Consider the following 23,286-nt stretch of genomic DNA (forward strand, 5'->3'; position numbering starts at 1 on the left):
GCAGCCAGAAACTCCTGAACACTCAGATGGATGAAGCAGAACACCTTGTCCTGGTACAGTCCTCTCTCCTCTTTAAAGATCTGTGTGAACACTCCTGAGTACACTGAGGCTGCTGTGATATTGATGTCACACTCTGTCAGGTCTGAGTCATAGAAGATCAGGTTTCCTTTCTGCAGCTGCTCAAAAGCCAGTTTTCCCAGAGACTCAATCATCTTCCTGCTCTCTGGACTCCAGTGTGGATCTGTCTCAGCTCCTCCATCATACTTGATGTTCTTAAGTTTGGACTGAACCACCAGGAAGTGGATGTACATCTCAGTCAGGGTCTTGGGCAGCTCTCCTCCCTCTCTGGTCTTCAGCACATCCTCCAGAACTGTAGCAGTGATCCAGCAGAAGACTGGGATGTGGCACATGATGTGGAGGCTTCTGGATGTCTTGATGTGGGAGATGATTCTGTTGGCTTGCTCTACATTTCTGAATCTCTTCCTGAAGTACTTCTTCTTGTGTGGGTCAGAGAACCCTCTGACCTCTGTCACCATGTCAACACACTCAGGAGGGATCTGATTGGCTGCTGCAGGTCGTGTGGTTATCCAGAGACGAGCAGAGGGAAGCAGTTTCCCCCTGATGAGGTTTGTCAGCAGCACATCCACTGAGGTGGACTCTGTGACATCAGTCAGGGTCTTGTTGTTTTTAAAGTCCAGAGGAAGTCGACACTCATCCAGACCATCAAAGATGAACACAAACTGGAACTCTTCAAATCTGCAGATTCCTGCTTCTTTGGTTTCAGGAAAGAAGTGATGAACAAGTTCCACCAAGCTGAACTTTTTCTCTTTCAGCACATTCAGCTCTCTGAAAGTGAATGGAAATGTGAAGTGTATGTCCTGGTTGGTTTTGTCTTCAGCCCAGTCCAGAGTGAACTTCTGTGTTAAGACTGTTTTTCCGATGCCAGCCACTCCCTTTGTCATCACTGTTCTGATTGGTTCATCTCTTCCAGGTGAGGCTTTAAAGATGTCTTCTTGTCTGATGGTTGTTTCTGGTCTGTCTGGTTTCCTGGATGCTGTTTCAATCTGTCTGACCTCGTGTTCATCATTGACCTCTCCAGTCCCTCCCTCTGTGATGTAGAGCTCTGTGTAGATCTGGTTCAGAAGGGTTGGGTTTCCTGCTTTAGCAATCCCCTCAAACACACACTGTAACTTCTCCTTCAGGTCAGATTTGAGTTTACGCCAGCACTCTGCAGCGACTGTTCCTGAATAAAGAAAGAACTCAATGAACAGATCCTGATATAGATCACATGACTATCTGATTTTGGAATTTTAAACCTCTTTGTCCTTTTTCTAAAATACTAAATCTGTTCAAATGTTCTTACTGCTCTCCAGACAGTCAGCCAGTTCCTCCTGCTTCATTCTCCTCAGGAAGTGGAGAGCGATCTTCAAAAATGCCTCTTTATAGCTTCTCCCCTGCTCTTCATCCTCACTCTGACTCTTTAAGCATTCTGGGTAATCTGGACTCAGAACCCTCTGCACTCTCTTCAGCTCGTTCTTCACAAAGATGATGATGTTCTCCTCCAGCAGCTGGAACAGAAGGAAACACTGGAGATTTAATATACACTGGTAGAACTCAACATGTGATTCATCTGTCAGTCCGAAGTTCAGCTGGTTCTAAACAGAACAATAACTTAGAATTACATTCTTGTGATAGTAGTATATTAATTAACAGTGTGTTGCAAACACCATAAAGATGTAGTCCAGGTCTGTTGGATTCTGCTGGTCTGATTGATCTTTGTGAGCATTGGAGCTCTCCTGTTGAACTCTGTGACAGGACATATTACACAAGAAAACAATGGGATATATTATGAAGCTCTGAGCCAAGATATGAGTCTTTAAACAACAGAGTCAGAACATTTACTTCATTTTTAATTCTCACCTTCCATCAGCAGGACGTCCATCTTTAAACTCAAAAAAACGACCCATAGACCGGTCACTCTTCATGGACACACAGCTGGGTCCAGGAGAGTCTGGTCTCTGTTCCTGCATTCTGAGACAAACAAACAGCTGGTTAATAAAAGCATGACGAATAAAGATAATTTTTAATCAGATTGTTCCAGTTCAAACTAGCAGATGGATAATCAGTAATCAGGAGGCAGAGGTGAAGTTCTCCACAGTTCTCTCTGTTTCTATTAGAACAGTATCTCACTCATAATACAGCCAACACTGTGTCTGTCCTCAGATTCTTTAGACTGATGAAATTAAAGTTAACAGAAGAAGACTCAAACATAAACACAGCTCAGAAAGATGCTGTGGTTAGTAACTGAGATTTACAGACAACAACATGCAGTAATATGATCTCACAGAGTGAGAGAGAGAGAGGGAGGAGAGATAGGAGCTCAAGGTGCCAGTTCCCCCGGTAGTCTAAGCCTATAGCAGCATAACTAGGAGCTGGTCTACACCTGTGCCAGGCCTGACTATAAGATTTATCAAAAAGGAAAGTTTTAAGTCTATTTTTAAAAGTACAAATTGTGTCTGCCTCCCATACCCTGGCTGGAAGATGATTCCAGAGGAGAGGAGCCTGATAACTGAAGGCTCTACCTCCCATAGTACATTTAGAGACTGTAGGTACCACGAGCAGCAACTACTATTAGGATACAGAACAGATCCAGATCAAGGACTTGTCCATAACAACTTCAGGAACCTCAACCTGGAACTCACTTCTGGGACAAAGTCTTCAGACTGACACCACTTCAGATGGGAATAAGTGCTGCTTGCACCATCACAGTAGTTTTTACAATGTGAGTCAGTCCTGTATATGGATCCTAACAGGTTTGTAAAAAACCCTCAAGAGCATTGAAGATCTTTGTCTGCAGTCTTCATGATACATCTGCTCACCAGTGTCCAGCCAAGATCACTGGACCAAACGTTCAGTATACCACCATGACATTATCCCTGATGTACTAAATGTACCTAAGCTGGACTCAGGTACTATTCACTAAAACAAGGATCAAAGTATTAAACTATGTAGTCCAGGAGAAAGTGTAGTCAGATATCAGTACAATGGTCAGCTGGATCAGCAGGATGTATGGACCAGGTAGGTTAGTGAATTGACCTGAAGCTTCCAATGCCCAACATCTCACCAGCAGAACCTCATCAGGTTGAGGATCTGGGCTGTGGACAAAGTCAGGACCTCCAACATCCACCTTGTGGACCATAATCCTCTAATCACAGTTATTAAAACCGTTGCTCTCATCCTTGATGGTGCATGCTTTCAAATTGACGTGCAGAAGCAGACTCTCTGTGAATGAAGTTTGATATTGTGGACAGTATATCTGTTTGTTTTGGTCATCATCGGGAGTGAGGAAGGAGAGGACTTTAATTCTACCTGAGGGAAAAATAAAAATGTTCATTCAATAAAAATGCTTTAATTGGGGAGCTGGTGGCCTAGTGGTTAGTGTGTGTGTCCCATGTAGGGAGACTGTAGCCCTCCAAGCGGGTGGCTCGGGTTCAAATTCGACCTGTGGCTCCTTTCATGCATGTTATTCCCCATTCTCTCTCTCCTTCATTTCCGACTCTATCTACTGTCCCGTCTCTAAATAACGGAACAAAAAGCCCAAAAATAAATCTTTCCTTAGATTTGTCTCTTTTTAAGGGTTGGCCTATTATTATTATTATTGTTGACTTTGTCTAAGAATACTTGGCTTCTTTCTAGTAGTCAGGCAGGTTAAGTTCTGACAGTGTCTGGGAAATAGGGCACAGGGAAGGACCCAAAAGCAGAAATAAATGGACTCACAGCTGCAATAAAATGATTATTTTTATAATCATTAAAAAAACACAAGATAGAACCAAAGCACACAATGATCATGAAGTGGTAAGAAAACTAAATGAAGCTGATGAGGAAAATGAAGACAGGAGAAGGAGGTGAATTCTGAGGACCTCTGTCGGAGAAGTAGGAGAGACAGGAGGAAAGTACGAGTCCTGGGAGAGGTGAACATGGACTGAAGACTGAGAGGCATGTAAATGGCTGAGGATGAAAGAGTTACAGAAAAGCAGAGCAGAGCTCTTTGTCAATTTCAGATCTCACCTCCCATCAGCAGGACTTCCATCTTTAAAGTTTCTCATAACATCTTTAGACTGGTCACTCTTCATGGACACACAGCTGGGTCCAGGAGAGTCTGGTCTCTGTTCCTGCATCCTGATACAAACAAACAACATTATTAGTTACTGTGAGCAGCAGATGAGACAGTGATGATGATGCTGATGCTGATGCTGATGCTGATGCTGATGCTGATGCTGATGCTGGTGATGGTGATGGTGATGGTGATAGTGATGGTGATGGTGATGATGATGATGATAATGGTGATGATGATGAAGGTGGAGTGATGTGAGCACTGAGCTGTGACACGGAGAAGGGTCATGGACAGTTAGAGATCCTCACCTCAGAGCTTCATGTTCCTCACACAGAGAGGTTTTAGAAGGAGGGACTCCCTCCTCTGTGTCCTCACACTGATCCATAGCAGAGCGCCCCCTGCTGGGAGAGCTGCAGTCTGAGAAGAACGATCATTAAAGAGTTATTACATCTTCATATGAAACTTTTCAGAATCTTCACAGTTAAACTGGTTGTCCATGGAGATTGACTGGGACAAAAATAAACAGTCCTGTATTTGGACTGGACCCTTCAATCCATTCCTGTGATCCATGAGCACACCATCCTTTCAGCCCCCTGACATTCACACACTGCAGTATGTCCCCCCCCCGCCACCTATAATAATAATAATAATAATACATTTTATTTAAAGGAGCCTTTAAAAAAAACCTCTCAAGGTCACCTTACAGAGCAGAGATAAAAACAACAAAGTAACAACACAACGATAGAATTAACATTAAAAACAAAAAAAAACACAAATGTACAGGATGTAAAGGAGTTATGAGACCTGGTGGAGAATGATCAGACTGAATATGTCAGTTTAAAAAGATGTGTTTTGAGATGAGATTTGAAAATGGAGAGAGAGTCGATATTACGGATTTGTGGTGGGAGGGAGTTCCAGATTTGGGGGGCAGAGCGGCTGAAGGCCCTGGACCCCCATGGTGGACAGGCGGGCAGGTGGTGCAGTGAGTTGAATGGAAGAAGAAGACCTGAGAGTGCAGGTAGGTGTGTTAATGTGCAGGAGTTCAGAGAGGTAAAGCGGAGCGAGGTTGTGGATGGCCTTGAAGGTGAGGAGCAGAATTTTGAAGGTGATGCGATGTTTAACCGGGAGCCAATGAAGCTGCTGTAGGACAGGGGTGATGTGATTAACAGAGGGCGTTCTGGTGATGATGCGAGCGGCAGAGTTCTGGACCAGTTGAAGTTTGTGGATGGACTTGAGAGGGAAACCAAAGAGAAGGGAGTTGCAGTGGTCAATGCGGGATGTAACCAGGGTGTTGACGAGAATGGCAGTACTGCTGGGAGTGAGGGACGGGCGGAGGCGATTAATGTTACGTAGATGGAAATAAGCAGACCGGGTGACATTATTGATGTGAGCTTGGAATGATAGTGTGCTGTCTAGGATGACACCCAGACTCTTAACCTGAGGGGAGGGAGAAACTGAGGAGTGGTCAATAGCCAGAGAAAAACTGTTGAGTTTAGAGATTGTTGATTTGGTGCCGATGAGGAGAAGCTCGGTTTTGTCACTGTTTAATTTGAGGAAGTTGCAGGTGAACCAGGATTTGAATTCTTGCAGGCAATCAGTCAGGGAAGTGGGCGGGAGGGAGGAGGTGGGTTTGATGGATGGTAGAGCTGGGTGTCATCTGCATAGCAATGGAACTGGATTTTATAATTACGGAAGATGTGGCCAAAAGGAAGGAGATAGATGATGAACAGAAGGGGGCCCAGGACAGAACCCTGAGGAACACCGGTAGTGACTGGAAATGGCTGGGATTTGAAGGTTCCGAGTTGAGTGAACTGAGTGTGACCAGAGAGATAGGATGAAAACCAGTGCAAGGGTGTGTCAGTGATTCCAATGGAGGCAAGTCTGTCAAGGAGTGTGTGATGGGAGATGGTGTCGAAGGCTGCACTGAGCTCAACGAGGATGAGGATGGTTAAAGTCCGGAGTCAGCTGCCATGAGTAGGTCATTAGTCATTTTTTGGCTGCATGTTTGTAGGTACTGCTGCAGAAGAATATGTTAAAACTAGGGACGCATCGATTATGGATATGCCAGATTATAGTCTGTGTAGGAGCAATGTTTAGGAGAATGAAGTGTAAGACACAAGTTGTTCCAGCAGGTGTCACCTTTGGGTTAAGGTGATACTCTTTATAGGCAGGAACTTTCACTGGGGTTTCAGGTGTTGCTGGACGGAGAGAGCACATACACTGTTTTGACCGCTATGCCATGCTATGAGGTAACACAGAAGTGAGCGTCAATCTTTGAGTCAAAATTTTGTCCGTCTGCCCCTCCGTCTGTCAGCAGTGCGTCTGTCTGTCTGTCTGTCTGTCTGTCTGTCTGTATGAAGAAACGTATGATGTCATTAATAAATATTCTCATGTTACTTCAGGGTTTAACTTCTCACCCTCTCCACTGTTTTTTTTTATCTGTAATGATCTGAATGCTCTGACATTTCTCCTGTCCTCCTGCTGTCATGGCGTGCACAGTGAGTGAGAGGTGGAGCGAGCCCAAGAGAGTCGTCCCTCTCCCTCCTCCACTTCCTCTTTCAGTGTAGAAGTGGTTTCCTGACGTTGACTCACTTCCTTTAACCCAGAGAGGAAGGGGTGGGGGGCGTGGGGGTGCAGCTTTATGTCTACCTAGCTCCACCAACCAATGAACAGCTGTCCCTGCTTTAGGGGCCGGGTGTTAAAAGTTAACTTCATCAGTCACAAGGTGCGTCGGCCCTTCATGAAAATACATGGTATGTCAGATGGTCAGTCCAGCCCTGATCATACACATGAACACATCAGGAATAATAATCTTCTCATATATCAGATTACAGTCCAACACTCACACTGTGTAGTTTAACTTCTAATATCTTTACAACAGAAGTCAAAGTGATCCAACTTTACTCTGAGAAATGTCTCAAAGCAGAACTGAGACGTAGAACTAAGTACTTTTGTACTTTGACTGCAGACTGCAAACACTTCCTGAACATCACACTGACTCTTTCATGATTGGTGTGTTTGACACATGAAGAATAAAAGCTGACAGTCGCTCAGTGTGACTCGTGTTTCAGCTCCTCTCATGTTTCAGAGCTGCAGCTCCAACATTACACTGTTTGAGTTACACTGAACTCACTCAGAGACCCTCAGTCCTGTCTGAAGAGAACAGAATATCCTTCCTCACTCTGCTGTCTAACTGTCCTGTTAGCATGTTAGCATAGCCTGCATGGCATGCTAACTGAGAGTCATCGGGGTTGCCACCCGTCAGAGCGTCCGTTGTTTTTTTTTTGTTTTTTTTGCCATGAGCAATGAGAGCTCTTTAGTGATTGGGTGAGAGAAAGTCATAGGAGTCAGAAGGAAACATGTCTGCGGCTGCCTCTGATTGTCATGAATGGTTGGGAAACAAGGAGAGCTGGACCCAAGTGCAGAATAGAAAGTATTTAATAATCAAAAAAAGGCAAACAAAAACTTACTATCGAAATCCAAAACGAAAAAACAAGGAGCCACGGGGAAGCACAAGGAGAGACTGACGACCGACATAGACTGATACTAACATTCGACATAGAACAAAAATCAAGAAACACTAAGATACACAGAGAACTCAAGAAAGTAACAAAAACACACTAGAACATAAAGAAACACTAGGGTACGAAGTTACAAAATAACACACAAAACACTAAAGACTAAACTATGAAACATTAGGACAAAAACACACAAGGGAAACAAGCAACACTAGTGTAACAGCGCTTCTTGGATGATGTTGATTATCCTCAGTTGTCTTGCCGTTAACTATAACACTAAACATACTTAATTAAATATATATATTAGGGTGTGGGTAAGTAAAAGTACAGGAACAACTTCTGCTGTGCGTCTCATACGTTTAATGTCCGTCCGTAACCGAGCATGACATATCCAGACTCAACAACAACAACAGCGACACCTTACTTGTCTTAAAGCAATATCACTCCTCAAACCGTAACCATGGGTAACCTTAAAGGCACAGTGCATCATATCAAACAGATACTCTTGTAAAGTACAAATTGTAAATATAAATGAAATTAGCATTAAATCAAATAATGTATATTATCTCAACCTAAGAAAAATAAAGATCTATAAAATAAACTTCACAAAAATAAATCTCATCTCCATCTTACATACTTCCCTTTGTTCAGATGAAATGTCCTCATTTCAAAGGTTAACAAAAATAAATCCCATCCCATATAAAACACAATTGAAAAAAAAACACGTCTAGCTGTGCTGACAAAGGCAGTAGAAAACCAGGCACATTTTAGACAAATATGCATAGGTCTTAAAATAATCTTATTGCATGAAAAAAACCTTTGCTTTATCCAATTCGACACTAAATATAAAGTGCAAAATCTAAACTTAGAATTTGTGAATTACGTAGAACAATAATAACACTTGTGTGATAGTAAACAGTTCAGGAAATTCTGAAACAAACATCCGTTTTTTTTTGTTTGTTTGTTTTTGTTTAACATGTTCAAACTTTTTCACAGCAAAAGTCGCTGTGGTTTTCGAACAACCCGTCCTGAGCGAGTCTGTGTCCAGAGGCCGTTTAGGAACTGTCCAGGTGTCTGGTACTGAAGATATGTCCCAAGTAGACCTGTAAGGTTTTAATCGATCATAGTGAACCACTTTTGATCCAGCTTGAGGATGTCTTAAATCCAAAAGGTTGTAAGTGAGTCCCTTGTTTTCTGTAGACACAACTTTGTAAGGTCCTGTCCAGTTAGGATCAAGTTTCTTTCTCTGTGTTCATCCAAGCCGTTTCACCAGTTCAGAGCCATAGTTCTGTGGAGTCTGAGATACATAAGGCGTAGACAAAGTGACATTAGCTGGAATACGAGGTTCCCTACCATGAGCAATAAAATAGGGAGAGTATCCAGTGCTAGAATGTGGAGTTGAATTATAGGAGAGAACCACTGCTGGTAAATAGTGATCCCATTCATCATCATTGTCATGTAAGAGAACAGGTTCTCATCCACCGGTACCTCCACCACCTCCTCCTCATCTTCCTCCTCCTCATAGCCAACTGTTCTTTAAGAGTTTTGTTACATTTTTTGACCATACCATTCCCACGAAGGTGATAAGGTGTGGTTCTTTTCTTTTTGATATTAAGTCTGACATATGGTTTGAATAATTTCCGATTCGTATTGTCTTCCCTGATCTTGTCTTGTGTCGTGAGGGGATTTCTTGACATAGCATCAGCATTTGTGTGTTTCTTTCCATCTTTATGCACAATCATCCATTGATAGGGCTCCAACTCCAAAGCCCAATGACCACGTCGTCCGGTCGGGTCATGTGTGACATCCAGTTTTCTTAAACTGAGGAGTGGACGATGATCAGTGATGATTGTAAATGGATTACAGTTTAAGTAGTGTCTGAAATGTCTGATTGACCAAACAATTGTCCAAAGTTCTTTGTCATATGTACACCACTTCTTCTCTGTTCTGGTCAGAACATGACTTGCATAAGCTATAACCCGTTCAGTACCATTCTGAACCTGAGAGAGCACTGCACCTACTGCAAAGTTAGATGCATCAGTACTGAGAATAAATGGCTGATGAAAGTCTGGAAATGCCATTATTGGAGGAGAGATGAGTGCATCTTTTAATGTCTGAAATGCTGCCGAGCACTCCTCTGTCAATTCAAATGTGACATGTTTCTGTGTAAGAGGAAGAGCAATGAAGGCATACTTGTGCACAAGGCGTCTGTAATAGGAGCAAAGTCCCAGAAATGCTCGTACCTCAGTAGGCGATTTTGGAACAGGCCATTCACATATCTTGTGACTGTTGACGGGGTCAAGTGCAAGTCCATCTTGTGAAACAATTTGTCCCATATATTTCACAGCTGATTTGCAAAAGTCACATTTCTTTGGGTTAAGTTTCAAACCGGCTTGTCTGAATCTTGTAAGAATGTCTCTTAAGTTTTGTAGATGATCCTCAAAGTCACGTCCCATACAGATGACATCATCAAGATAGATGACACATGTTGTCCAGTGTAGACCTCTTAAAACAAGCTCCATAAGTCTCTGAAAAGTTGGTGGTGAATTTTTCAGACCCATGGGCATTACTTTGAATTGGTAGAGACCATCACCTGTAGTAAATGCTGTTTTAGGTCTGTCTGCAGGATCCATTTCAACTTGCCAGTATCCACTTGACATGTCCATGGTGGAGAAAAACTGAGAGCCAGACAGTGCGTCCAAACTGTCATCAACTCTGGGGAGAGGATGTGCATCTGTGATGGTGACTGAATTTAGTTTCCTGAAATCGACACAAAATCTGTAAGTGCCATCTTTCTTTTTCACCATGACAACTGGGCTGGCCCAGGGGCTTGTGCTGTCCTCAATTAGATCCTGAGCTTTGAGCTCCTCCACCTGACGACGGATTTCTGCTTTCATGGAAGGTGAAGAGCGGTAGGCTCTTTGTGAGATGGGTGTGTCACAGTTTGTTGTAATTTTATGTGTGACCAGATGTGTCCTACCAAAGTCATGTGTGTGCTGACTGAACACGTCCGAGAATGAGTTCAAAGTGTCTGTGAGTTTCTGTTGTTGTGTACCTGTGAGGTCAGGGTTACAACTGTCAGGCAGTAAAGTCTGTTTGGAAGTCACAGGGATCTGAATGTTAACATTACAAACAGAATTTTCCATCACACTGTACTCGTCATTGCTGTAGCCAGATGTTGCATGAAATGTTCCTATCTGTGTGCCACAGTGCAACATGACTTCCTTACTGGAGGGATTAGCAACTTTAACATAGATAGAGGCTTTATCAGCTTTTGTCACAGTCCATGCAAAACCTGTAGCTGAGTGATTAGTGTAATGTGGTTCAAACACACCTGCATAGTCATGTGGTATCAGTCCTTTAAGTGGTACATCCAGTTTAGCTGTGATGACCATCTCTGACATGGCTGGCACTGTAACTGTAGAAGAAACTGTGACATCGGTTAGTTTAGGGACATACTGGTGTGGGCTAACCAGCGGCACTTCTTTGTCATCAACTGTGAGAGTAATGTTTCGGGTATTGACAATAATGCCATTAGCAACTAGAAAATCCCAGCCCAAGATTAGTGGTTTAGTACAGTTTCTGACTACTTGGAGAGCATGAGTCATAGGTTTATGGGCAATATTTAAATTGACTGAGATTGATCCAACTGAGTCCAGAGGATCACCTGTGACACCAGTAAGAGGTACGTATTGTTTTGCAATAGGCTTTTTGTGAAGAGCAGGTGTAGACATTCTAAAATCTTCACTGATGACTGAAATGTCTGCTCCAGTGTCAACAAAAGCATGTACAACAGTGTCCTCAATTACAACTGACACATATCGTTTTGACACATGTACTTTAGATAAACTGTCTCTAGTGAAGTCAGTAGATGTAGCTGTATTGTCCTGTTGGGTCTGAGTAAAGTCAGTAGCTGGCAATTGACCCTCATTGTCAACTACTTGTAGTTTACCTTGTTTGAGCTGTTGTGAGGAGAACTAAACCTCACGTGGCCAGGACTTGGAGAGCGTTGAGAAGAATGTCTATCTCTAGGGTGATCAGGAGAGCGACCTCGCTGTGGGTAGTCTCTGTGTGACGGGCTGTAGCCACGTGCATGGCGGTCATATGATCCAGAACGAGTGTGAGTGTCCCGTTTGTCGTAACGGTCCCTTTCATACCTTGGAGATCTGTAGGAGCTATCACGAGCTGTGTATCGATCATAGGAGCTATCCCTGTAGCGATCTCTGTCTGAGGAATAGTATCGGCTGCGGCCTCGCTCACCATCAGGAGTGGGGCTCCTCTGATGAGATCTGGCAGTTCGTTCCAAAAGTTATCCCTGGTCATGTTTAATCAGCATTACAGTGGTCCTTAATTTCGGTTTCAATGTTCACAATGGGCACAATAGTTCAGTCTTTGCTTTTCTTTCTTAGCTCAGGTAAGCTAGGCACATCCACTTTGAAGTTGTAGCATCGACAGTTAACATGTGAACAACTTTACCATGCAATGTCCCACGCAGTCAAGTTCACACACAGCATCCGCACTGAAGTAGTGAAAATCCACGGAGAAGGCAGAAAAAGTTGTATTCACCTCGTCAGTCTCTGTACTTGTTTGTAATGTCCTTTCTTCGTTACTTCGGCAAAGAAAAAGAAAAAAAAAAAAAATCCAATAAAGTCTGTTGTTTTCCACCACTTGACCAGTCACTAGCTTAGCTTAGTTTAGCATTAGCTTGTTCCAGCATGAGCAGGTCACGGTGAAACAAGCAATGCTGCATCAGAGCGGAGCAGATGTAGCTAGCTTGTTAATCCCCGGCAAAATGTTACTGCAAACAAATTGCAGTCCACAAACCCGCTGCCACCAGTGTAACGGCGCTTCTTGGATGATGTTGATTATCCTCAGTTGTCTTGCCGTTAACCATAACACTAAACATACTTAATTAAATATATATATTAGGGTGTGGGTAAGTAAAAGCACAGGAACAACTTCTGCTGTGCGTCTCATACGTTTAATGTCCGTCTGTAACCGAGCATTACATATCCAGACTCAACAACAACAACAGCGACACCTTACTTGTCTTAAAGCAATATCACTCCTCAAACCGTTACCATGGGTAACCTTAAAGGCACAGTGCATCATATCAAACAGATACTCTTGTAAAGTACAAATTGTAAATATAAATGAAATTAGCATTAAATCAAATAATGTATATTATCTCAACCTAAGAAAAATAAAGATCTATAAAATAAAACTTCACAAAAATAAATCTCATCTCCATCTTACACCAGCATAAACAGGAGAAATTAAAACATGGAAACCTAAATACTGAAATACAAAACTAAATAAGACCAAATCATGACACTGATACCCGCACCGTGCACCACTGAAACATGAACGGATGCAGAAATACAGACGTGAGTAGAAAGTAATGCCTGGCTTTCTCCAATGTTTATAGATAGGTTATTCCAGTAGCCTGTAGTTTGGATAGTGTAAACATTTTTCAGTACATAAAACAAGATGACGACATTTATTTTAGCCAAATCTATATTCACACTATGGCCTGGGCGAGATATCATCAATACAACATCAATATATCGACAATAGACACTTAATTAATACAATAAGAAAATAGTTCAAAACCATATTAATAGTATCATTCATAATTTCATGAGAAAACAACAAAAATGACAGACAGAAGGACAGAATAAATGAATAAAAATTCTATTAAATTCGTACTGTTTATTTAATAAAAAATCTGTCATCTTATTGCTCCCCTCTATGTTACAGCAGTGTCAAAAGCACTTCAATAATACTCTGTTAATGAATTAATGTCAAGTTATAACTTTATTTGAAGATTAAGTTAAGTTGTAAATTGAATAGGCCTAGCTAGTAGTAAGCATCTGCTGAAGTCGTGTTAGGTGCATTTAATTGTGCATACATTATTGTATGCCTTTACACTGAAGTTTTGTGTTTGGAAATTATTTTGGAAAAAAGTGTTAAGAAAGCACTTAAAGATAAAGATAAAGCTAAAGATAAACTTTATTGGTCCCCCATGGGGGAATTTTTTGTGTTACAACAGCTCTAGAAAAAAGGAAGCAGGAATATAATTATTAAAAATAACAAGAAGTTAAAAATCAAAAATATTTACATCCGTTAAATAAAGGGTGAAAAAAAATACAATAATAGAATAATACAAGGTATTTACACTTCCACTTGTGGAAAGAGTTATTGTTATTAAAATTAAAAACACATACAGTGTGTAGCATTATTGATGTAAGTGGTGATGCTGTTAAAGAGTCTGATTAAACAGTCTGACGGCAGATGGGATGAAAGACCTGCGGTCTTTAAGTATGACTCTTATTACTTCATTAAATCAACGTTTTAAATCCTGATTCACCACAACTGGTGCCCCACCCCACTGTTGGGCCAGTGATGGTCAGGCTCCTACTGAGTTGCACCCCGCTGCAGGGTGTCCTTTATTTTTCTGCTTGGAAGGTGGCAACCCTATCATCGTCATCCCTGTTCTTCTACTGTAATAAGAGCAGCTAATGAACCTGGTGGCTAACTGTTATCTTACAGCTCTTTTTACACTTAAATTAAACAGATAGTCTGAACAACAGTGGAAAGAGTCTCTTACCTTCAACACGGAGAACAAAACTGCGTCACAACTGGAGAAAGTGAAAGTAAAAAGTCCCTTCAACAGGAAACACTACAGGGTGTTTATCACCATAGCAACAGGGTTTCAAATGACACTGCCCACATTTCTTAGAAATAAATGTGTGATTAAACATGTAATAAAACACTGAAAGTAATCTTGAACCTTCAGCCAAACGTGTCTCACAACAACAACAACAACAACAACAACAACAACAACGAGGTGAATAAAGATGTCCACCTGTTGAACTCCACGCTTCCTCCTCCTTGTTGTTGATCTGTTCTTCTCTAAAACTGTAACACCAATAAAACGTATCCACTCTAAAGTTGCTCCGTGATATTTTCAGCCTGTTGTCAATAAATCGTCCACAGTGTAATGAATTAAATTAAGTTTAATTTAAATTAAGTAAAAGTTAAACTGTAGACAAACATGATGAGTACATCTGTAATCTTCATTGTTGTTCTGTTAGAATATTTGACTGGTTAATTAAAGTTAAATATTTATTCTCTGCTTGTCTTGATGTAATCCTCATTTCAGAATAAGCAGGGCTCCAGTGTGCTGTACCATTGAATGGCTTTATCACTGTGTGTCTATGTCCAGCAGAGGGCGTTAACATTACAGTCACAGCAGCTGCTATCAGAGTCTGTGCCATAGACTGTAAATATTACTGGACGAACCCTGACCCGTCTGTGACATAGGCAACAAATGAGTCCAATCGACGGCCGCATCCATATTGGATTTGCAGTCTCAACCTAACTTCGGATCAACCTAGCAACAGCAGTAAGGCGGGACCGGCGGGACTTAACTCCGCCCATTCAGCTCGACGTTAGCAGCATAGCTTGACAGCATAGCTTTCAGCTAGGCTGCTATCATCCCCTATTCCTGCTCGTCCTGAGAAAACTCTATAAACAGTAAGTTAACATTTAACTTTTCTACAAAAAGTTTAATCAAAATACACAAATATTTAATCAAAGTCTTAAAACTACACCTTTTTTTTTTTTTGAATATACAATTATGGTTATTAGTTATTTGTCAGAGCAGTTACTAGACTTTGTCAGTGTTAGCAGAGCAATACATTAACAAAGTTTTATCATAACATGTAAGAAACATTTTGAGGCTAATCTTTACATTTAAATTCTCACATTGTGTTACAAATCAGTACTTGGGTGTAAGAACATGTTTAAGGATAAGAAGTCTGTTTTAAACGATAAAAGACGAGAGCTTTGGTGTCTTTTTTCTTTTCGTTGTTGTTGATAAAACTACTGTTAGACCATAGACTGTAAATAAATATGAGACATCCAGAAGAAATCAATATTACAAAGCATACAGTTCATGTTACTGTTCTGATAAAAAGAGGAATGTCTGTGTTTTATATTTACTGATGTCAACAGCGATGTGGTGAACATGACAATTTAAAAATAATTATTTAGTATTTATTATAAGACATTTGTTTTCTATAGAACCTGTGAAGTCATGGAGTCTGTGGACAGTGTCAGCTTCACACCAAAAACTTTAAGTATTAGAAAAAATAGTGTTTAAGACTGGTATCTATTATGATGAGTTGCAGCTACCTTGTTCAATATTATTCCTGCAGATGTGGCTCATAACAAAAAAAACACCCTGAGCTGTCACATGTAGTTAACTGTACATTTTGTCTTGTCTGAGGCATTAATTGAACACCTTTGTATTTCTATAGACACAGTGTGGATTATTGGTGACTGGTCCATCGAGGTGCCCAGAGAGCTGCAGAGACAGAGGAAGAAACCTGAGCCTCAACAACATCTGTATTTGTTGGTTCTTCTGGGGTGGACTTCGGTTGCTTCTCTTCAACAGCTCGCTGTGAGGGAGGTCTCCCCCGGATGGCCTGAGTGATGTCACCCACAGGCTGAGAGCTGGAGCTGAGACGGGTTTTAAGCCTCTTGACAAACTGTTACACCGCACCCGCCTGTCAAGCTGGTCAGCTACACGCCTTATTGTGAATAACTCTTATCCTTTTTTTTTTTAATATACTTTATTGCAGGCTGTTTTACTTCATTACAAGTTGTCATATTTCATCACAAATTTTGTTCATCCTGGCACATTTTTATATATAATTGTTTTTTGTTTTTTTTAAACATACAAGAACACAAACAAGAATACAACATGAAATAAAAATAAAAATAGATATCCAAAGAAAAGGTACAAAGAGAGAAAAGATAATTAAATTAAGATTTAAAAAAGAAAAAATAAGAAGAAAAATAATAAGAAAAAAAACACACATGAATTCATCTTCTCTGTTTCTTAGCCTATACGTAATTCTTTCCATTTCTTTAATATCTTCCACTGTTAACTTTCATGCATTAATAGACAGGGGTTTATCATCCAGCCAGCTTCGTGTAATTTGCTTTAATGCGGCGATGCGTATTATTATGTACAAATATTTGTCCCCTTCCTTCTCTATTCCTGGTGGAGCAATACCAAGTATGATATTAACAGGGTGAAGTAGTTTCTGTAAGTTAAATATATTTGTAATTTTCTCCTGAACAATTCCCCAAAACCTTCCCAACACAGGACAGGAATAAAAGATATGAAAATGATTTGCTTCCTGATCGCCACACTTCCTCCAGCATTCAGTACTTCCTGATAAATTGTATTTTGATGTGATTTTTGGTGTTGTGAAAATCCTCATGTTAATTTTCCAGGCAAATTCTTTCCAATATTTTGATTGTGTTGTCTTAAAGATTAATTTACATGCTTGTTCCCAGTTTTCTTCTGAAATTGTTATTGACATTTCTGTTTCCCATCTGTCTTTGGTATTGTCTTCAATTGTCTTTCTTTCTTGTAAGATTTTATGCAGTTTTGAGATTTTGCTATTTCCACGATTATTTTTGCTTATAAATTCTATTAACCTACACATTATCTGGCTCTGTTCTTGTCTCTGCTGTTTCTAGAGGATGACATTAATGTTACATGGTTGATGTAGTGTCTTAAGATTTGTGCAAAAATTTTTAAAAAATGCACTTTGTAAGAGCATCTGTAACCATTAATAACCATATTAAATTTCACTGAACTCATACACAGAATATAGCAGTAGAAATATAAATAACATATGGAATGAAAATAAGATATAAAGCACATAGATATAAAGTATAAGAAATAGTTTGAAGAATACAGTCATGTACTGAGCTCATGTTAATAATAAATGAGTTACTGTATGTTCTGTACTAAAGCACAGAGAGTTGGGACCTGTTAATGATTTAAATAATTCAGATTATATTTGTTTCATGTTAAGATGAAGTACTATCCACTATAAACTGCTTAATTTTTCCTCACACAAAATCTGAGACCATTTGATGTGGAATATCATTGTGTGAGTGAGAGAGCTGAAAATAGCATGATTACAATAATGTTTATCTTCTTAACTTTAAATAGATGTTGATTACCTGAATACTGTACCTTTGTTGTCTGGGTAGTACACTGTTGAATTTATAAATGTAATATTACACACAGATGAATACAGAAAATGCACAAACAAATTGATTTAATGAATAACTGATATTTTCTCTTTCTTTGCCATCCTGAAGACCCCTCACTAAAAGTCCATGTTCTCCTGGATCCATGTCACATGCTCGAGCTTCTTCTAAATGACTTTTCAACAGTCAAAGTTCTGCTGAGAGAAGATGTCCAGCAGATAAGACGGCAGTACATCAACGAGCTCCACAAGCTTCAGGAGGAGGAGGAGGGTTTGCACCTTGGAAGACTGTATTCATGCTGTTCAAATAAAAATAGATCTCCTCCAAACAACTTGCAATCAAACTATTTTCTTCCCATTTTAAAACCCTTTGTCCAGTTTAGATGGGAGAAGTTGATATTACGTGATATTGATCTGGGAAGACTACATTTCTAAATGATTTTTAACTGTGTTTTTATTCACAAGCTATTGATCTTATTTACTCTCCATGTATCTTGATTTAAGAATGGGGCTGTGTTTAAGGTCATGATTTTGCAATGACTCTGTTCCATCCCATTTTAAGAAATGAACTGAATTAGTATTTATCAAAAGAATAAGAAGTTGTGTAAAAGTAGACTTCCTTCCCTTAGCTATTGAGTTGAGCATTAATGCACATTTTAGTCTTGTCATTTCAAATCTGAAATGTATACTCATATGTAGACATAAAGGAGTGCATTTATATAGTAATATTTATTTAATCTGAAAAACAACATAAAAAAAAGCCTGTTTTCACAGCAGAGATGAACATGTTTACAGCTTGGTACAAAACAAACAAATAGGTGTGATTAGCTCATGTCTCGATGGACACACACTGTACGGGGGGTGAATGTTTTGATGACTCATCAGTTTTGATTTGATGAAGAATAAGAGTTATTCACGATAAGGCGTGTAGCTGACCAGCTTGACAGGCGGGTGCGGTGTAACGGTTTGTCAAGAGGCTTAAAACCCGTCTCAGCTCCAGCTCTCAGCCTGTGGGTGACATCACTCAGGCCATCCGGGGGAGACCTCCCTCACAGCGAGCTGTTGAAGAGAAGCAACCGAAGTCCACCCCAGAAGAACCAACAAATACAGATGTTGTTGAGGCTCAGGTTTCTTCCTCTGTCTCTGCAGCTCTCTGGGCACCTCGACGGACCAGTCACCAATAATCCACACTGTGTCTATAGGAGAAATACAAAGGTGTTCAATTAATGCCTCAGACAAGACAAAATGTACAGTTAACTACATGTGACAGCTCAGGCTGTTTTTTTGTTATGAGCCACATCTGCAGGAATAATATTGAACAAGGTAGCTGCAGCTCATCATAATAGATGCCAGTCTTAAACACTATTTTTTCTAATACTTAAAGTTTTTGGTGTGAAGCTGACACTGTCCACAGACTCCATGACTTCACAGGTTCTATAGAAAACAAATGTCTTATAATAAATACTAAATAATTATTTTTCAATTGTCATGTTCACCTCATCGCTGTTGACATCAGTAAATATAAGACACAGACATTCCTCTTTTTGTCAGAACAGTAACATGAACTGTATGCTTTGTAATATTGATTTGTTCTGGATGTCTCATATTTATTTACAGTTTATGGATAAAACTTTGTTAATGTATTTCTCTGCTAACACTGACAAAGTCTAACTGCTCTGACAAATAACTAATAACCATAGTTGTATATTTAAAAAAGTGCAGTTCTAAGACTTTAATTAAATATTTGGGTTGAATATAATTAGAAAAATGTTGTAGAAAAGTTAAATGTTAACTTACTGTTTATAGAGTTTTCTCAGGACGAGAAGGAATAGTTGATGATAGCAGCCTAGCTGTTAGCTATGCTGTCAAGTGGACTGCTAACGTCGAGCTGAATGGGCGGAGTTAAGTCCCGCCGGTCCCACCTTACTGCTGTTGCTAGGTTGATCCGAAGTTAGGTTGAGACTGCAAATCCAATATGGATGCGGCCGTCGATTGGACTCATTTTCTGCTTATGTCACAGACGGGTCAGGGTTCGTCCAGTAATATTTACAGTCTATGGTTACATCAGACCCTAGACATCAAACTAAACTCCTATGCAAATAAATAATGATTTCTGTTACATTTTTATGGATGTCTTTCATTACAACCAAATTTAATAAAACGATTGGAAAAGATGGATGCATATTAGCAACATTATAAACTATAAAATGCAACAATCCTTGATACATAAAGACAATACTGTACAGTTTGTGTGATTTATATGATTTAATAATTTTATTTAACAAAATAATCCTGACAGATTAATACTATCTTTTAAAACAGGTTTGATTTGACCACTTTTTTACAATATATATAGTCTAGATTATTTTACAAAACCCATTCGGCTTTAGTAAATATTTGATATAGTGGGTAGATATACATTTTTTACAACCCTAATTATGTTCCCGTTTTTCCTAACTTCTTATGCTCCTCTTTCTTCAGATGAGTTTCTTGTAAGAAGAGAACATCTCCTTTGGTTTTCTTCAACTGAAGAAGGATCGTATTCCGTATTCCGTATTTTAGTTAAATTATTAACATTAAGTGAAATTATTTTTAACTAGTCATATGTTCTGTTGAAAATCCAGCTTCGTCTTATTTTGTTTGTTGAGAGTAGCTGCTGGATAAAAGGGGAAGATAGGGAGGGAAAAAACTAAAACAAACAAACAAATAGAAAAAGCTGAAATTACATCAATAATGTAAAAAGAAAAAAAAAAACAATACTCACAATAAGAACCAATCTGTCCAGGTTCCACTGGTACCACCTAATAATAAGGTGGCGTTCATTAGTGACCATTGTTCCCAACTGGTCTATAGGGCGCACTGTATCAGTCGCCGTGTTGTATTTAACTTTCCAGTGCCTACAGCGTATAGCCCCGTCATACCCCTACTTATCCTGTCATCGCTGTCCCGTTTATTTCTCCCCTCTCTAAAAATGTCAAATTCTACATATGTCTGTGTTACACCCCTGAATAAGGACAGAAATAATCACGAGAGTGATTCAGTTGTGTTTCCTCATCAAGAGCGTTTAGTGTAATGAATCACATGTTTACAGAAATATAACAATGTACAAAAGTACACATTTACAACCGTCTTATCTGCTGGCCATCTTCTCTCACCAGAACTTCGACTGTTGAAATGTAATTCAGAAGAAGCTCGAGCATGTGAAATGGATCCAGGAGAACATGGACTTTTAGTGAGAGGTCTTCAGGATGGCAAAGAAAGAGAGACCAGACCAGTCTGAGACCAGACCAATGAGATGCTTTAACTGTCAAAGATTTGGACACACTGCTCAGACATGTAAGGGAAGGAGAAGGTGAGCAAGATGTGGGGAGGATCATGAATATGAAGTGCAAAAAAGGTATGCAACCAAAGTGTTGTAACTGTGGAGGAAATCACAGTGCTACATTTATTAAAGGAAATATTTCATTCAGAGCGGTTAGTAAAGGGAGGGAGGGAGAATTCATACTCATAGAAATGTGGACGGATGTAGGACAGATTACTATCATCAATTATTATAATAAAACAAATGAAAGCAAATACAGGGAGAGACTAAACACCATATGGTCTGGAGTGGAGATTTGAACTCACACAGCACATTGTGGGGAGGGAAAAGACAGAAAATAAATAATAGAACAACTTTAGGAAGACAGTCACTTGGTGTGTATAAATGATGGCAGAAGAACACAAATACATTTTCATACAGGAAACTTGGATATGAAGCTGGTTTCAAGAGAATTGGCAGGAATATGTGAGTGGGAAATATGTGAAGAAACAACAGTTGGAAGTGACCATTTTCCAATATTTTAGAATATATAAGATAAGATATCTTTATTGTCACTGTACAAGTACAACAAAATATCGTTGGAGCAAGCCTGTAGATGCCTAATATCAGAAATATACAAATATTTGGGATTTGTGGTGCATCGTGAAAACCAGTGACTCTCAATAATGCAGCAGGGGTTTGATTCCCAGCTTTGCTGAGGGTTATAGCTCATCATTTAAACATTTGAAACGAGAATCATATTTTACATGTAGCCTATTGAACACTCACTATCCAACTTCTTCTAAGCTATGGGCTATCTAAACTTCTTTTAGGATAGAATATGGTTCATAGCACAAAATGTCAGGCTAAGTATAAAGCTATAGCCTACTACAATCAGATGTGTTGTCCTCAACATGAGGTCATTTTTATTTTATATTTTATTGTGTCAGCTTGAAACCATACAACCATGTATTGTAGTCCAACAGGAATGTGCATGGTGAATCAAATCCCAAACAATCCATTAACCAATGAATAACCATAGAATGTAGTAAATAACACGTCTCACCTACAACTTTACAGACACATGTGTTATATAACAAAGAGCCAGAAATAAACACTACACCCTATATTTCTTCTACTGACTTCCGGCAATGTAGATAACAAAATAAAAGCAAGTATAATTAATGCTGCTCTAGTGTCAGTTCCTAAAAGTAAAGGAAAAACAAAGGAGAAAGTGGTTCCATGGTGGAATGAGGTGTGTAAAGTAGCAGTGAAAAACAGAAACAGGGCATTTAAAATACTGAAAAGAACTCTTAATTTCTAACATATGATACAGTACAAAAAATCTCAGGCAGAAGTCAGGAGGGCTGTAAGAGAAGCAAAAAGAACTTACTGGAGAACATTGTGTGGTACAATAGGGCATAAGACCCCAGTAAGAGAAATTTGGGGGATGATTAGAAGGATGAGAGGGGACAGAAGAGATTGGAATTATCCTGTTTTAAATGACGGAAAGGATGGTGCAATAACTAATAAAGAAAAAGCAGAATTAATGGTTAAAACGTTTGCTACAATAAACAGTTCTAATAATCTGAGTGAGGAAGCAAAAAAGTACAGGGTTAAAACGACATTTGAAAATATTGAAGCACTGAGTAAGAAAAATCATATTGTTGAAGATGAGATTAGTGTTCCTTTTACAATGGGAGAGCTAACAAAATCATTGGCTAAGTCTGGAATGAGTGCTCCAGGGAAATATGAGATATGTTATATCATGTTAAAGCATTTAAGTACAGAGGCACTTTTAACAGAATTAACAGATTGTTAATGTTGTATAATAAGGTATGGGAGGAAGGGAGGTTGCCAATTAGCTGGAAGGAGGCAGTGATTGTTCCTATAAGGAAACCAGGAAAAGATCCAAGCAATGCAGCAAACTACAGGCCAATCGCCTTAACATCACATATTTGTAAACTGATGGAGCGCATGGTAAATGAAAGAATGGTGTATTATCTAGAGAAAAGCGGGATGATGGCGGAATATCAGAGTGGGTTTAGAAAAGGGCGAGGAACTATGGATCCGGTGGTAAGCTTAGAAGACGTTGTAAGAAAAGCTCAGGTTACAAAAGAAACAGTAGTTGCAGTATTTTTTGATGTTGAGAAAGCATATGATATGCTTTGGATAGAGGGACTTTTGATTAAGTTACATCTCACGGGAGTCAAGGGAAGGATTTTTAATTGGATAATGGATTTTCTGAACAAGAGATCGATTCAAGTTAAAATA

General features: G+C 39.6%; 1 protein-coding gene across 4 annotated transcripts in view; it reads right to left on the reverse strand.

Moving 5' to 3' along the window:
* The window catches only part of LOC114921391 (NLR family CARD domain-containing protein 3-like), a 148,603-nt gene that overhangs the window by 8,704 nt on the left and 116,613 nt on the right, over nt 1–23,286 (reverse strand). For 2 of the 4 annotated variants that reach the window (XM_065956194.1, XM_065956196.1), the window contains 5 exons: nt 4,069–4,179; nt 1,921–2,031; nt 1,728–1,806; nt 1,364–1,568; nt 1–1,243 (listed from right to left, as the gene is read on the reverse strand). The exon at nt 1–1,243 is cut by the window's left edge and continues 561 nt beyond it. In XM_065956194.1, coding sequence (XP_065812266.1) covers nt 1–1,243; nt 1,364–1,568; nt 1,728–1,806; nt 1,921–2,031; nt 4,069–4,179 — 1,749 coding nt within the window. Of the gene's footprint in view, nt 1,244–1,363; nt 1,569–1,727; nt 1,807–1,920; nt 2,032–4,068; nt 4,180–4,422; nt 4,553–23,286 lie in introns of those variants that run through there. The other 2 variants (XM_065956195.1, XM_065956197.1) reach the window with 2 other exon arrangements.

This window comes from Labrus bergylta, chromosome 6 (genome assembly GCF_963930695.1).
Source record: "Labrus bergylta chromosome 6, fLabBer1.1, whole genome shotgun sequence".
Lineage (NCBI taxonomy): Eukaryota > Metazoa > Chordata > Actinopteri > Labriformes > Labridae > Labrus > Labrus bergylta.